The 17,206-nt window shown below is 42.4% G+C and overlaps 1 protein-coding gene across 1 annotated transcript in view; it reads right to left on the reverse strand.

Annotated features, from left to right (window-relative positions):
• Nucleotides 1-631: 631 nt before the first annotated feature.
• The window catches only part of CAAP1 (caspase activity and apoptosis inhibitor 1), a 33,922-nt gene continuing 17,347 nt past the window's right edge, over nucleotides 632-17,206 (reverse strand). Inside the window, exon 6 of the mRNA XM_073667205.1 lies at nucleotides 632-1,432. Within this exon, the coding sequence (XP_073523306.1) occupies nucleotides 1,095-1,432 (338 nt within the window). The 3' untranslated portion in view covers nucleotides 632-1,094. The remainder of the gene's footprint in view (nucleotides 1,433-17,206) is intronic.

Below are 17,206 nucleotides of genomic sequence, written 5' to 3' on the forward strand. Positions count from 1 at the left end.
AATCAGACCTGCGCAGGCACACTTCCCTCTGCTACAGAGCAGAGCGAAGTCATAATGCGCAGGTTTCACTTCTAGGTCATCAGCTCCCTGGCTGTTCAATAGGGCAGTGAGGGAAGCGTAGGCAGGTCTTCGATTTCACTGCACAAATTTTGAGCACTGTGTGGATGACGTAGGAGACATCATCCACTTCTATCAAGATACAAGAGGCGGCTTTCGAATGGATTAGGGCAGTGCCGAGTGCGATCTGGCATCTCCCATCGTACTGGACTGCACAATTTTCAAGCAGAGCAGGACATGAATAAAACACTTTTTCGGAGGTATGCAGGGCCTCCAAGGAAGGTAGAAAAGGGTTGTAAGAAACTCCCATTTATGTGCTTTAAAAAGGTGATGAGCATGGATTATAAGGTATAAAACGGGTGACGGGGTAATTTTAAAAGAAGTTCCAAAATATGAAACATTCACAGCAAGCTGTTTTGACATTACAGTGTATAAGTTCATTTTTTTTTTGTTGCTTTTAGTTTAGCACTTTTTCAGGTGAGTTCCGGTGCAGTATCTCAGGCAACATGGCCGTCCCCAGAATCATGTATAGAAAATAAAACCGCAATTTTTAAATCAGAAAATAAAAACAAAATGGGAAAATAAGGTTTTAATAAAAAAATAAGTGCTGAAATTCCTAAAATTACTGAACCTTTATGAAACGAAAACACAAATGTGGACACAAGTTTTAATGTAAACCCCAGCCAGGAATGAAAAATGTAATAAATACATTTTTGTTAATAATAGACAACAAGAAATGGTTAAAGACAACCTCTATCTATATATCCCATCAAGATATAGAGACTGTATAAAGGGAATTTAGAACAGAGAGCTGCTCTGTATAAGTGGCTCCCGTCCTGACGGACTAAGTAGTTCTTGTAGTCACATAAATGACAGTTGTATATATTTTCCCTGCAATGGGCCACTGCATAAGTAATGCGTGGCTGGTCCCTGCAAAATTAGGTGTTTTGGGGTGAAAGCAAAAAACAGGACCTGGGGGGGGGGGGGGGGGGATCAGCTGCGTTTTAAAAGGGGCTGTTTCTGATGAGACAATCCCTCTAAGTCTTCTTCACATCACCAGCTTTCATCAAGGCCTTAATCGCACGGGCTCTCATTTCTAACTCCAAGAGTTCAAGCTGCTGAGCTGAGGGCTGAATGTCCTCCGGGAGCACAGCAGCAGAGACAGTAGGTACTTCTTCTAACACCGGCTCAGCCAGCCCCAAAATCTCATTCACACTTTTCTCAATGTCCATTACAAGGTCGTCAGGTTGTCCTGTAGCTTTAACACCAGTTGAAACTGGTATCTCATGGACGCGTTCTTCACAGCTTGCCCCTTCTATGTCGCTGTCATATGTATCAGCATTAATGCTGAGGGCATCATAATCTTCTCCTTTACCTGAATAAAGACACGGAAAAAGAATTATGAGTTGATAAAATAACAGATGCAAACATACCTCCCTGTGTAAGTGTGCAAATATACCTGGAAAAAAAGGGTGAAAGCACTTCGTAGAGCAAGCATCTGGGTGCATGGGTGGTGAAACCCGATGTTTCCGAAAGGGTCGGCTCTCACCTGTTGTTGGTGCGTCAAGGACACCTGTGTACACCTTAATTTACAGGTGCACAATACAATCTGCCCAATATAGAAACATAGACCGTACATACATACTGCTATTAATGAATACATGAACTCCACTATAGCCACACATGTAAAAAACATGAAATACTTAGTTAACATTTTTTGATCTAGAAATAACAAAGCCATCCAATTACAACAGGGTGTAACTTAATTTTAGATTGTCCCCAACTTTAATGACTCACTTCTCAATGTGTCCAAACAGACCTCATGTGAACTGAAGAAGAGATGAGGTCCAGTTGGGTAGACTGAGTCAAAAAAGTTAGAGAACATCTACAATTAAGGTACACCTTTTTCATTTCTTGATCAAAAAAAAGGTCAACTAAGCCTCTTACTTTTTATATAATATTATATATATATATATCGCAATATTGGAGTTCAAGTACTCATTAATCGCAATGTGTTGATTCACAGTATGTATATTGACCACAGCATATTGTGTACCTGTACAAAAAATGTATCCTACAAGCCCTTTTTTCGTAGTATGTATTGAGGGGTGTGGAACTCTCCCAGGCTCTACACATCCTTCCCGGACAAGGTTTTATTTAAGGGCTAAATCTGGATCCCATCTCTTCCCCACTTCATGTGAGGTCTGTTTGGGCTGATTCTTCCTTTGTCCTTATTCTCCCTTCTGGGTTTGCTCCTTTCCAGGCGTTTTCCATTTTCCCGTTTTGGTTTGCCCTATCCCATTCTGCGTGTGGCTTTATATAGTATCTGTTCCCTGCAATTCCTTGCTGGCTATATTTCCTGATGGATGTATATTTAGGAGTTCCAGCTCATTACCAGATTTTGCGGACTATAAGACGAACCCCAAATTTTCGGGAGCAAAATAAGAAAAAAAAATGTTTTAAATAAAATAGTCAACATCTTATGAAAGCCCAGGACCCGCAGCCTCGCACCGCCGGAACACGCCCTCCTCGCAGCCCAGGGCCCACAGCATCACGCCACTCCTGCCGCCGCCAGCCTCCTGCCGCACCGGACCCTGCCTCCTGTCACCCCGCTCCACATTTGGGGGAAAAAAAAGAGCGTCTTATAATCCGAAAAATACAATATCTTAGGGGTTTACCGTCCGGGGTAAACTCCCGTTGTATTCTAGCTGCAAGTTGGTTTGCTTTCCCTCCTAGCACCTTTTCCTTTTACCGCTGCTCATTTTTTGGGATGTCTTTCTTGTTACTTTTATTTTGGTACTCCTTAACTTTCACCTGATTTAAATGTGTCTTAGTTTCTAACCTTGAGTTCTCATATCTGTCCTGACACTTTCCTATCTCCTTGTTGATAGTGTGTTGCGGCCTCCCTTCTGTTTGTTCTGGAGTAACGAGAAACCCCTCGACGGCCTTTTAGGGAGCCAGGTCCGAGGTGGTATTTTTTAGTTGTGGGACTAGGATCTGTACAGGGACCAGTTGAGTGAAGGTGATGCGTTTGTTTCCCTGGTGTGAGAGTGTGAACATGTAACACTAAATACCTTAATCTTTTTAGGTGTATAGCAATAGTGGAGTTCATGGATTCATTAGTCACAGTCTGCAGTCACACAATGTACACATACCAGTGTACGCTTTGTCCAAAGTGTTGGAAGTAGAAGCTGCCCCTGTCGACCCTAATCCCAGATCCAATCTGGTCCCTATGTGCAATAAGGTTTCATGGAGGGAAAAAACAAGTGTTATTGATAAAATGTCTACTAATCCATTCGTCGAGACTAATGATGAGCGAGCATGCTCGTTTAACCCTTTAACCAAGCATGCTCGGGTTCTTATTGAGTATCGTGGCGTGCTTGTATATTATGTTTGAGTCATGGCGTCTACATGATTTATGGCTTTTAGACAGCCTCAACACATGCAGGGATTGCCTGTTTGTTAGGGAATCTTAACGTGTTGATGTAAACCATGTAGATGCAGGGACTCGAATATAATACACGAGCATGCCGAAGATACTCAGTAAGCATCCGAGCGTGCTCGGATAAAAGGATTAAACGAGCACGCTCACTCGTCACTAGTTGAGACCTTTTATTATGGTTCTGAGAAGGAATCGGTAAGATCCCGAAACTCAGACACTTTGTCAACGAAAGATTAATTGTAAACTACCTAGTACTTTTTATACGGGAGCAGCATGGTTTACTGAACTGTTCTGTTTTCTATTCCAAGAAACTTCATTGTGTAAAGTTTGACAGTGTAAAAACACACAATAACCACAGTGTAATTGTCTTCTAGGTGGGTGGTCTTATTACAGAAGATATCAATGTACACAGAAAATAAGGAAATTGAAAATCTGTCAGAGAAAGCTGTGGTGAGACAGGGAAAGTGAGACATTACCAAGTAGCCATTCGGATGAATGGCCATTTATTAGAACAAGCGCGGACCCCACACCTCTATTACGTTTATATTCCTTAATAGGTTATATGGTTGTCTCTTTGAAGAGAAATAAACTTTCCGAATCGACACTGCTGTATGAGGGCTTATTTTATGTGAGCCGAATTGTAGTTTTGAATAACACCATTTATTTAACTAAATTCCCACATTGTTTTTAAGGTTTTGTTTTTACAATGCCAGGTCATACTTCCCACATAATGTACAATATGAATCTCCATGGGTATTTTGTTTTATCATTTAGTTGCAAAAAAATATTCAGGAAGTTGTAAAAAAAATTCTTTGCATTGTCCGTTTCGGAGACTTTAGCTTTTTTTTAAAAAAAAATATATATATGTTGATGGACCTGTATAAGGGGGCCTGTTTTTTTGCACAGATACAATGTTTTGAACAATTTTTATTGCATCCAATTGGGAAAATTTGGTGACTGAAAAACTGAAATTTAAATGTATTATTTCAATGTATTTATTTTATTTGCTTACATAAGCGCTATTAATCTCCACAGTGATTACAGAAATCAGCATTTTAGAATTTTCTTTTAATCATCTACATTTATGAATGGAGAGAAAGGGGGTGATTTAAACTTACAGTATATACACTACAGACCAAAAGTTTGGACACACCTTCTCATTTAAAGATTTTTCTGTATTTTCATGACTATGAAAATTGTACATTCACACTGAAGGCATCAAAACTATGAATTAACACATGTGGAATTATATACTTAACAAAAAAGTGTGAAACAACTGAAAATATGTCTTATATTCTAGGTTCTTCAAAGTAGCCACCTTTTGCTTTGATGACTGCTTTGCACACTCTTGGCACTCTCTTGATGAGCTTCAAGAGGTAGTCACCAGAATGGTCTTCCAGCAATCTTGAAGGAGTTCCCAGAGATGCTTAGCACTTGTTGGCCCTTTTGCCTTCACTCTGCAGTCCAGCTCACCTCAAACCATCTCGATTGGGTTCAGGTCTGGTGACTGTGGAGGCCAGGTCATCTGGCTTAGCACCCCATCACTCTCCTTCTTGGTCAAATAGCCCTTACTCAGCCTGGAGGTGTGCTTGGGGTCACTGTCCTGTTGAAAAATAAATGATAGTCCAACTAAACGCAAACCGGATGGAATAGCATGCCGCTGCAAGATACTGTGGTAGCCATGCTGGTTCAGTATGCCTTCAATTTTGAATAAATCCCCAAAAGTGTCACCAGCAAAGCACCCCCACACCATAACACCTCCTCCTCCATGCTTCACGGTGGGAACCAGGCATGTAGAGTCCATCCGTTCACCTTTTCTGCGTCGCACAAAGACACGGTGGTTGGAACCAAAGATCTCAAATTTGGACTCATCAGACCAAAGCACAGATTTCCACAGGTCTAAAGTCCATTCCTTGTATTCTTTAGCCCAAACAAGTCTCTTCTGCTTGTTGCCTGTCCTTAGCAATGGTTTCCTAGCAGCTATTTTATCATGAAGGCCTGCTGCACAAAGTCTCCTCTTAACAGTTGTTGAAGAGATGTGTCTGCTTCTAGAACTCTGTGTGGCATTGACCTGGTCTCTAATCTGAGCTGCTGTTAACCTGCGATTTCTGAGGCTGGTGACTCGGATAAACTTATCCTCAGAAGCAGAGGTGACTCTTGGTCTTCCTTTCCTGGGGCGGTCCTCATGTGAGCCAGTTTCTTTGTAGCGCTTGATGGTTTTTGCAACTGCACTTGGGGACACTTTCAAAGTTTTCCCAATTTTTCGCACTGACTGACCTTCATTTCTTAAAGTAATGATGGCCACTCGTTTTTCTTTACTTAGCTGCTTTTTTCTTGCCATAATACAAATTCTAACAGTCTATTCAGTAGGACTATCAGCTTTGTATCCACCTGACTTCTGCACAACACAACTGATGGTCCCAACCCCGTTTATAAGGCAAGAAATCCCACTTATTAAACCTGACAGGGCACACCTGTGAAGTGAAAACCATTTCCGGTGACTACCTCTTGAAGCTCATCAAGAGAATGCCAAGAGTGTGCAAAGCAGTCATCAAAGCAAAAGGTGGCTACTTTGAAGAACCTAGAATATAAGACATATTTTCAGTTGTTTCACACTGTTTTGTTAAGTATATAATTCCACATGTGTTAATTCATAGTTTTGATGCCTTCAGCGTGAATGTACAATTTTCATAGTCATGAAAATACAGAAAAATCTTTAAATGAGAAGGTGTGTCCAAACTTTTGGTCTGTACTGTATATTTTAGTTATTTTTTTTGGTAAACTGTATTCTTTATTACTCCCCTCCTTAGGGGACGTGAACATATGATTACCGTTTGATCACTTATACTATAAACTGCAATACCATTGTACTGCTGTATATAGTGTAAATGATGGTTTCCATGAAGCTTAGCCTGTGGCCACCTACTGTGCTCTCTGACTGAGCACTCCACTCCTCAGCCTCAGGTGGTTTTAATTATAGCAGGATCCTACCTTCCCATATAAATGTAGGCTTCAATCGAAGAGAGTATTCATATTAGATAGGTTCCCAGCAAGGAGAATCGCCTTACCGTTGCTGTTGGGTATACATGAATTGGCCAATTTATGCGCCAAGTGTTCTCAACTTTTTCTATTTTCTAGAACAGTAATGCAATTCAAATTTCATACATTTCATGTTTGCATTCTATAGTGCTACAAAGCGCTACTACAAAAACACTGGCCATGCAAGTTCAGCCAGTTACAATCTTAAGAAAAATGATAAAAAGCAAAGACTACACTGTGTTCCAAATTATTATGCAAATAATATTTTCTCAGATTTTCCCAAATTACCTATATGAATTGCAGTCATTGTAATTTTCCAGTCAAATAACTATTAGAGTACAATTGAAAGGTTTTTGTACAAACTGCCTATGATAACAGTATATTTAAAAAAAAATAAAAAACTCAAACTGCATGTTCCAAATTATTATGCACAGCAGAGTTTTCAACCTTTTCATTTTAATAAAGAAAAGGTTCTTCTTCTTGAACCATGGAAGGAAGTGCTGTTTGAGAAACTCATCATACATTATGGAGTTCATCTTTACCCCTTCAGGGATCCTAAAAGGGCCGACAATCTCTCTCCCCATGATTCCAGCCCAAAACATTACTCCACCTCCTCCTTGTTAGCGCCGTAGCCGTGTTTGCATGGGGTGTCCATCAACCAGCCATCCTCCACTCCATCCATCTGGACCATCGAGATCATTTCATGCATGATAATGCACCGTCTCATGCTGCACATAACACATCTGCATCTCTGGCTGCTATGGGAATAAAAGGGGACAAACTTATGGTGTGGCACCCATGCTCCCCTGACCTCAACCCCATTGAGAACCTCTGGAGCATCATCAAAAGGAGTGTCTATGATGGCGGGAGGCAGTTCACATCTAAGCAACAGCTCTGGGAGGGTATTCTGTCCTCATGCAAAACAATTGAAGCAGAAACTATCCAAAACCTGACAAATTCAACGGACGAGAGAGTTCAGAAGCTCCTTTCGAACAAGGGGTCCTATGTGCAAATGTAACATCACCTAGAATAAAGTTTTGAGTTGAAAACTGTTTGATTTCAGTTTGTAATAACCTGCTAATGCTTATAATTTCAAAAATGACCATTATTTTGTTCTTTATTAAAATGAAAAGGTTGAAAACTCTGCTGTGCATAATAATTTGGAACATGCATTTTGAGTGCAGTTTGAGTTTTTTATTTTTTTAAAAATATACTGTTATCATAGGCAGTTTGTACAAAAACCTTTCAATTGTACTCTAATAGTTATTTGACTGGAAAATTACAATGACTGCAATTCATATAGCTAATTTGGGAAAATCTGAGAAAATATTATTTGCATAATAATTTGGAACACAGTGTAGACCTCCCATCTTATAACCATATTTTAGTAAGTATATTTTTTTATCCCTCCGAGATGTATTGCGGATTTGATGTCCTCTCTGTGAATTGGTTTTAATTTTAGAGTAGGGTCCATGTTTGGTCAAAATATCAACTGACATCTAATGTATTTATCTTCTTTGCAGGATGCAGCCAGGCCCAGTCATGTTGGTTATCCTTGTGGGGTGTACTTACATAATGCTGGGCATGACCAATAGGCTGTAAGCCAGACACTGTGCACTATATGTATCTGTGTGACTGGCGTCCTATACAACCCATACCTGTGTGCATTTATAATACCAAGTACCTACTCCCTCCATGGATGATAGCTGTGAGAGTGGTTGTTCATCAGTATTTTACAACCATTTACAATTGGAGCCTGCTACATCCTGCGGTAAACGGATATCTTAACCATGTATTTAAAAGTATGGCTGTTTTTTCTGTGATTGGTTGAAGATTACAGAGTGGTTCTCCCCTTTCCCTCCCATCACATGGAAGCCAATAGGAATTTGGTGTAAAAAAGAATTCAGTGAAGGAATTTTAATAGGGTCAAGGATGAAAACCTAAAGTTAAGTATGCAAAAATTAGCATTCTTTATCATCTGCAATGAGGTTGTATGTTCTCTCCATGTTTGCATGGGTTTCCTCCCACACTGCAAATACATAGTGATAGAGAATTTACATTGTGAGCCCCAATGGGGACAGTGATGATGTCTGTAAAGTGCTGTAGTGTTAATGGTGCCATATATGTGAGTAAATAACATAAACTACATTTCTAAGTCCACTCCACAAAATAATATTTGGGCTAGCCTAATGTTTTAAACATTTTTGAATTAACAATTTTTTTTTTTTTAAAATATACATTTTTAGCGATGATAATCAGCTTAAATAACTTAATATTGAAAGGGTTTTCTGGTTTCAGAAAATCCATCCACTGGGTGCAGTTTGTTTACAAAAAAACCCCAAACTTTGCTTTACTCACCCTCCCTGCCGGGTCCAGCTCGGAGGCTCTGCTGCCGCTACCGGTGTCCGCTACTGTCTGCAGCACTGACATCACGTCAACAATGCTGCAGCCAATTACCAAGCTCAGCGGCTCGTGTCGTCAACTTGGGCAGAGCTGCTGAGCTCACTGACTGGCTACAGCGCTGTCAATGTGACATAAGTTCTGAAGACAATAACAGACACCTGGAGCAGTGGCAGCGACTCGGCTCTGGACCCGAGGACAGTGAGTAAAGCACAGGGTTTTTCTGGAAACAGAAAACCCTTTTGAAATTTGTTTTGCAGGTAATCATAACAACAGATTAGAGAAAAGAGATTTGTGTGGCTGATATATTAAAGGGAACTTATAATTAGTGTTGAGCCACCCCCGTAGTGTTCGGGTTCGGTTCGGTTCGTCGAACACCGGGATGTTCGAGGAACTGTTCGTCGAACACCTTAGAACACCGTCGAACACCGTTAAAACCAATGGCAGGCAAACAAAAACACATAGAAACACATAGAAAACACCTTCAAAGGTGTCCAAAAGCTGACAAACTGCTCAGAAGACGCTTTCTTTAAAAAAGCCGGCCGGCAATTCAGCAGCGGCATACACCGGTACCCGACAATTTAGACAAGAAGGAATAGAGCATCACACATAGATTAGATAGATAGAAACATGTCAGTCACACATATAAGAAGTACAGTGACAGTGTTGCTTACTGTACTTGTCATTTAGTGTAAAGGATTTATTAAAAAATATAATAGTGTTTTCATGCACTGTCTCTTTAAAAAAGCCGGCCGGCAATTCAGCATCTGTACCCGACAATTTATAACAGACAGAATAGAGCTTCACACATAGATTAGATAGATAGAAACATGTCAGTCACATATATATGAAGTACAGTGACAGTGTTGCTTACTGTACTTGTCATTTAGTGTAAAGGATTTATTAAAAAAAATAATAGTGTTTTCATGCACCGTCTCTTTAAAAAAGCCGGCCGGCAATTCAGCATCTGTACCCGACAATTTATAACAGACAGAATAGAGCTTCACACATAGATTAGATAGATAGAAACAGGTCAGTCACATATATATGAAGTACAGTGATAGTGTTGGTTACTGTACTTGTCATTTAGTATTAAAATAAAGGATTTATTATTAAAAAAAATTGGCGTGGGGTTCCCCTTAATTTTAGTCTCTAGCGGAGGTTAAGCAGACAGCTGGGGCAGATGTTTGAAGCCTGGGAAGGGGGTAATACCCACGGAGCTTCCCAGGCTACTAATATCAGCCCCCAGCTGAATACATAGCCTTTACTAGCTATTAAAATGGGGGACCCCCCAAAAAAAATGACGTGGGGTCCCCCCTAATTTAATAGCTAGCAAAGGCTAGGCAGACAGCTGGGGGCTGATATTAATAGCCCAGGAAAGGAGCCATGAATATTGGCCCCCTCCCAGGCTAGAAACACCAGCCGTCAGCCGCCCCAGAAATGGCGCATTCATAGGATGCGCCAATTCTGGCACTTAGCCTCGCTCTTCCACGCTGCCCTGTAGCGGTGGCAGGGGGTAATAGGGCTGGGGTTGATGTCAGCTTATAATGCCAGCTGACATCAAGCCCAGGTTAGTAATGGAGAGGCGTCTATAAGACACCCCCATTACTAACCCCATAGTCAAAGTTAAAAGAAAACACAAACACCCAGAATAAAGTCCTTTAATTGAAATAAAGACACAATCCTTTATTGTTCTAAATTAAACCATACTTACCATCACGCCCATTCCAGCTGAAGCCAACGATCTCCTGCAATAAAAGAAAAATAATAAACCAACCTCATCCTTACCTTTCCATGGTTCCCACGACAGCTTCAGCTCTGCTACATCGAGATGACAGGCTGGACCGCAGCAGAACGCTGCCATCCAGCCTGTCATCCCGCAGACACTGAGAAGCGCAGGCATGCTTGCGCTCTGCAGTGTCTGGCTGTGACGGCATAAAGATGAGACGAGTTCATGTCCAATGAACTCGGCGCACCTCATGCACGTCACTGACAGCGTGGGAGAATTCTCCTGCACTCAGCGCTTCAGTGTGAGAATTCTCCCACGCTGAAGCGCTGAGTGCAGGAGAATTTTCCCACGCTGTCAGTGACGTGCATGAGGTGAGCCGAGTTCATTGGACATTAACTCGGCTCATCTGGATGCCCTCACAGAGAGACACTGTGGAGCGCAAGCAAGCCTGCGCTTCTCAGTGTCTGCGGGATGACAGGCTGGATGGCAGCGTTCTGCTGCGGTCCAGCCTGTCATCTCGATGTAGCAGAGCTGAAGCTGTCATGGGAACCATGGAAAGGTAAGGATGATGTTGCTTTATTATTTTTCTTTTATTTCAGGAGATCGTTGTCTTCAGCTGGAATGGGCGTGACGGTAAGTATGGTTTAATTTAGAACAATAAAGAATTGTGTGTTTATTTCAATTAAAGGACTTTTTTCTGGGTGTTGTGTTTTTTTTAAATACTTTACTAGAAATTCATGGCGGTCATGTCTAATATTGGCGTGACCCCATGAATTTTGGGCTTAGGGCCAGCTGATAATGCCAAGCTGGCCCTAACCCCTTTATTACCCAGTGAGCCACCGCATCAGGGCCCTGGATGAGTTGGGTACAGCGCCAGAAGATGGCGCTTCTATGAACGCACCATTTTCCGGGGTGGCTGCGGACTGCAATTTGCAGCGGGGGGGGGGCCCAGAAAGCTTGGACCGCCCTGCGCTGCGGATTCCAGCCCCCAGCTGCCTAGTTGTACCTGGCTGGACACAAAAACAGGGTGAAGCCCCACGTCAATTTTCTTTAAATTATTTCATGAAATAATTAAGAAAAAAAGGGCTTCCCTATATTGTTGTGTCCGGCCAGGTACAAATAGGCAGCTGGTGGTTGGGGGCAGCCCGTTCCTGCCTGCTGCACCTGACTGGACACAAATATAGTGCGAAGCCCCACGTCAATTTTTTTTTAATTATTTCATGAATTTCCTGAAATAATTTAAAAAAATTGAAGTGGGGCTTCGCACTATATTTGTGTCCAGCCAGGTACAGCAGGCAGGAACGGACTGCCCCCAACCACCAGCTGACTATTTGTACCTGGCCGGACACAACAATATAGGGAAGGCCTTTTTTTCTTAATTATTTCATGAATTTCATGAAATAATTAAAAAAAAAATACGTGGGGCTTCGCCCTATTTTTGTGTCCAGCCAGGTACAACTAGGCAGCTGGGGGCTGGAATCTGCAGCCCAGGGAGACCCAAGCTTTCTGGGCCCCCCCCGCTGCAAATTGCAGTCCGCAGCCACCCCGGAAAATGGCGCGTTCATAGAAGCGCCATCTTCTGGCGCTGTACCCAACTCATCCAGGGCCCTGGTGCGGTGGCTCACTGGGTAATAAAGGGGTTAGGGCCAGCTTGGTATTATCAGCTGGCCCCAAGCCCAAAATTCATGGGGTCACGCCAGTATTAGACATGACCGCCATGAATTTCTAGTAAAGTATTTAAAAAAAACACAACACCCAGAATAAAGTCCTTTAATTGAAATAAACACACAATTCTTTATTGTTCTAAATTAAACTATACTTACCATCACGCCCATTCCAGCTGAAGCCAACGATCTCCTGCAATAAAAGAAAAATAATAAACCAACCTCATCCTTACCTTTCCATGGTTCCCACGACACCTTCAGCTCTGCTACATCGAGATGACAGGCTGGACCGCAGCAGAACGCTGCCATCCAGCCTGTCATCCCGCAGACACTGAGAAGAGCAGGCATGCTTGCGCTCCTCACTGTCTCGCTGTGACTGCATCCAGATGAGCCGAGGTCATGTCCAATGAACTCAGCTCACCTCATGCACCTCACTGACAGCGTGGGAAAATTCTCCTGCACTCAGCGCTTCAGCGTGAGAATTCTCCCACGCTGTAAGTGACGTGCATGAGGTGAGCCGAGTTCATTGGACATGACCTCGGCTCATCTTTATGCCGTCACAGAGAGACAATGTGGAGCGCAAGCATGCCTGCTCTTCTCAGTGTCTGCGGGATGACAGGCTGGATGGCGGCGTTCTGCTGCGGTCCAGCCTGTCATCTCGATGTAGCAGAGCTGAAGCTGTCGTGGGAACCATGGAAAGGTAAGGATGAGGTTGGTTTATTATTTTACTTTCATTACAGGAGATCGTTGGCTTCAGCTGGAATGGGCGTGACGGTAAGTATGGTTTAATTTAGAACAATAAAGAATTGTGTCTTTATTTCAATTAAAGGACTTTATTCTGGGTGTTTGTGTTTTTTTTAACTTTGACTATGGGGTTAGTAATGGGGGTGTCTTATAGACGCCTCTCCATTACTAACCTGGGCTTGATGTCAGCTGGCATTATAAGCTGACATCAACCCCAGCCCTATTACCCCCTGACACCGCACCAGGGCAGCGTGGAAGAGCGAGGCTAAGTGCCAGAATTGGCGCATCCTATGAATGCGCCATTTCTGGGGCGGCTGACGGCTGGTGTTTCTAGCCTGGGAGGGGGCCAATATTCATGGCTCCTTTCCTGGGCTATTAATATCAGCCCCCAGCTGTCTGCCTAGCCTTTGCTAGCTATTAAATTAGGGGGGACCCCACGTCATTTTTTTGGGGGGGTCCCCCATTTTAATAGCTAGTAAAGGCTAGGTATTCAGCTGGGGGCTGATATTAGTAGCCTGGGAAGCTCCGTGGGTATTACCCCCTTCCCAGGCTTCAAACATCTGCCCCAGCTGTCTGCTTAACCTCCGCTAGAGCCTAAAATTAAGGGGAACCCCACGCCAATTTTTTTAATAATAAATCCTTTATTTTAATACTAAATGACAAGTACAGTAACCAACACTATCACTGTACTTCATATATATGTGACTGACATGTTTCTATCTATCTAATCTATGTGTGAAGCTCTATTCTGTCTGTTATAAATTGTCGGGTACAGATGCTGAATTGCCGGCCGGCTTTCTTAAAGAGACGGTGCATGAAAACACTATTATTTTTTTTAATAAATCCTTTACACTAAATGACAAGTACAGTAAGCAACACTGTCACTGTACTTCATATATATGTGACTGACATGTTTCTATCTATCTAATCTATGTGTGATTCTCTATTCCTTCTATTCTAAATTGTCGGGTACCGCTGCTGAATTGCCGGCCGGCTTTTTTAAAGAGACGGTGCATGAAAACACTATTATTTTTTTTGATAAATCCTTTACGCTAAATGACAAGTACAGTAAGCAGCACTTTCACTGTACTTCGTATATATATGGCTGACATGTTTATATCTATCTAATCTATGTGTGAAGCTCTATTCTTTCGGTTCTAAATTGTCGGGTACCGGTGTATGCCGCTGCTGAATTGCCGGCTTTTCATGTTTCACTGTTGGCACTGTTCCCATCGATTTGGGCAATCACTGTAATGCCACAACCACCATGGCTGTGGCATTACAGTGAGTGGCAGACAATCCCTGCATGATTGGTCCTCTAAATAGCGCCAGACATGCAGGACACGCTTTTGGTGCACGAACAGTTATCGAACATAACCTCGAACAGCCGAATTTTTTGCAAATCGTTCGGGTTCGTCGAACAACTCGAACACCGCCCAAAACAGCTCGAATTTGAGATTGGCGAACAGTTCTAGTCGAACACCGCTCATCTCTACTTATAATGTCTCCAAAGGCTATTAGGCGTTAACCGGCAGGTTAATAGAATCCTAAAGATTCCCGGCTACCACACTGAAAGCCCCTCTGCCAGGAGGAAATTAACTTTATTCCTCCCGGGCACCAGTCATAGAGAGTGCCACCTCTCAGTAAACAGTGGCAGCTAAAAACACGCCCCGTAATACTGACTGACAACCGTCAGTGCAGTGTATCAGTATAGAACAGGCTGTCAGTGTCAGGGTGTGCTTACAGCTGCCACTCACTTTGTACTCAGCGGTGACTGAAGCTGCACTGGCCGCTCCGCCACGACAAAGCTGGAGACTGCTGGACGGAATAAAGTTTATTTCCTCCTGGTAACCATGTTTCTAGTGCAGGGGCCACCGCATGGCTTTAGAACGGTTAATAGAAATTGAGGACATGAAAGGCTCCCTATAAGCTCACATAGAGTGGTCTAAATCAGAGGTGCACAACCTGTAGCCTGAGGGCCACATGTGGTCATTTCTGACTCCTCTGTTTTCAGTAACTCTTATGGGGATAGCTGCACTCACTGTATGGTCATCTAGACTCCTTTTTTCTATGTGATAAATAGGGGAGCAGAGGACCCTCTTTGGTCTACAATGGTGGAAGTTCCAGAAATTAAAGCCCCACTTGTTATGTTATGGCATATATAGTACTGTCAATATATAACTAGAATTAATATACCCCTACAAATATTATGAGCCTTTGGGAGTGGTACAATCAAAAAATTTGGCACTTTGACCAAAATAGGTCTATCTGACGTTCAACCCTCAGATGTGAGAAATATGCATCAGATTAATTTGGCCATTAAGCAGAAGCTTTCCTGCACCCTTTATCAAGAAGGAGCAGGGGAGTTGAAAAAGTTAAGTATATTAGAGAGAAGTTGTTGTTTTTTTTTCTTCTGGGAAACATACACAAGCTAATATGGCCGAGGTGAGCGACAGTACAAAGTTTCTTAGGAGCAGTATAAAGTTATGGCACGTGATGGGTCTTAATCAAATGTGGTTTAATACATCAAGCAGACAAGTCTGATGGGAAGGGATTTACATGCAAGAGATGAACGTCCCGATTATTCACACCATTCATTTGAATAATTATTCCGCCTCTTTGTCGGCTCATCAATATTATCAAAGCAAACATTACATTATTAAGCTTTAGTAACATATAATTATTAGCTCATAAATCAGGAGAACTTTAATAATCCTGAGAAAATCAGCATCTAGACAGCGTCACGGTACCACCGCCTGGCTGCTAATCATAGGCTGCGCTGCTTTGTGTCCACCCTCCCATGTATTTAATACTCTCCTTTTAATTATGAATAGTAAAACATCGCACCAATCACCAATCTGGGATTATTTGCATAAAATGCCAGCCATTTATTCAGACATGATGACACTTTCTGATTAGTAAGAAGCTTCCTGACATCCAAGGGCATCCATACGTATAATACCAATGGAGGCCTGGAATGTGAATTTACCCACGAATCATCTTTTCTGTGCAAAGTTAACCCTATAAAAATGGAGACGTTTGCCTTAATCTATCCACTGATAGGAAGACAATTTAGGGTTATGGCATCCGAGATTTCTAGATGAGTTCAGGTCTGAGGTCATGATGGGAGTAAGCCGACGGCATCTTCTGGCAGGTCACCGTGACGTCAGAATGTGCTGGTAAAGTCGCTTTAAACTTTCAAGGGAAGCCGCCCAAAGAATGGACAAGTCACTTCATTAAAGTACGTTTACTTATTAAAAGGCCCTTAAAGGGAATTAGATCACTAGATTCATGCTGCCCGAACCACAAATCAGAGCCTGGCTAAGTGTTTTAAGGCTCATTCAGACATCCGATTTTCACGTACAAGTGATATCTGTGTTTTTTGCACTCGTACCTGTGGTAGTCACATATCCATGATTTTTGCAGTCTGTGGAAAATTGCAGCAACATGACTGATTTTCATATGTGGATCGAATCAAAATCAGCAATGCAAGTCAATGGGTCAGTGAATAAAATCAGACCGCACTCAGATGACATCAGAGTGTGGTCCGATTTTCACAGACTGTCAGAAAGGAGAAGGTGTAGAATTTTTTTCATTTCTCTACGCACGAGAAAAATCTGATGATACTCGGACCACACTCTGATCAGAATAATCCATCCACCTTTGTCACACGTAGAAAAATCGGACGTCTGAGACATTACAGCATTTCAGAGAAAACAGAATGTGAAAAGCCAGGAACTATAGGGAGAGTCTTCCAGTCCAAGGCAAGTCCCTGACTGGCTTTTCCCTGTCTGGTCTAGTTGATTGGCAGATCTCTCCCTACAGACACACATATGTACAAACATGGGAGTGACCTGTCAATCAACTGGAGTGGGACAGAAAGTAACCGGGGACCGGCCTTGGACCAGTCATGTCTCTCCCTACAGTCCCTGGCTGGCTTTTCACACTAGGTTTTCTCTGAAAAGATGCAGGTATTGCAGCATAAACCATACCTGTTGTGCAGCCAGGCTCTGATTCATACTGCAGCATCCATCTAGTGACAGGCTCTCATTTAAGGGCCTTTTGGATGAATTTAAAAGTAGACATGTTATTGTTGCATATACAGCTGCTGCTAATAATAGTCTATGGAGA

This window comes from Phyllobates terribilis, unplaced genomic scaffold (assembly GCF_046119375.1).
Source record: "Phyllobates terribilis strain yellow unplaced genomic scaffold, ASM4611937v1 Scaffold_1__5_contigs__length_1240528914, whole genome shotgun sequence".
NCBI classification, from domain to species: Eukaryota; Metazoa; Chordata; class Amphibia; order Anura; family Dendrobatidae; genus Phyllobates; species Phyllobates terribilis.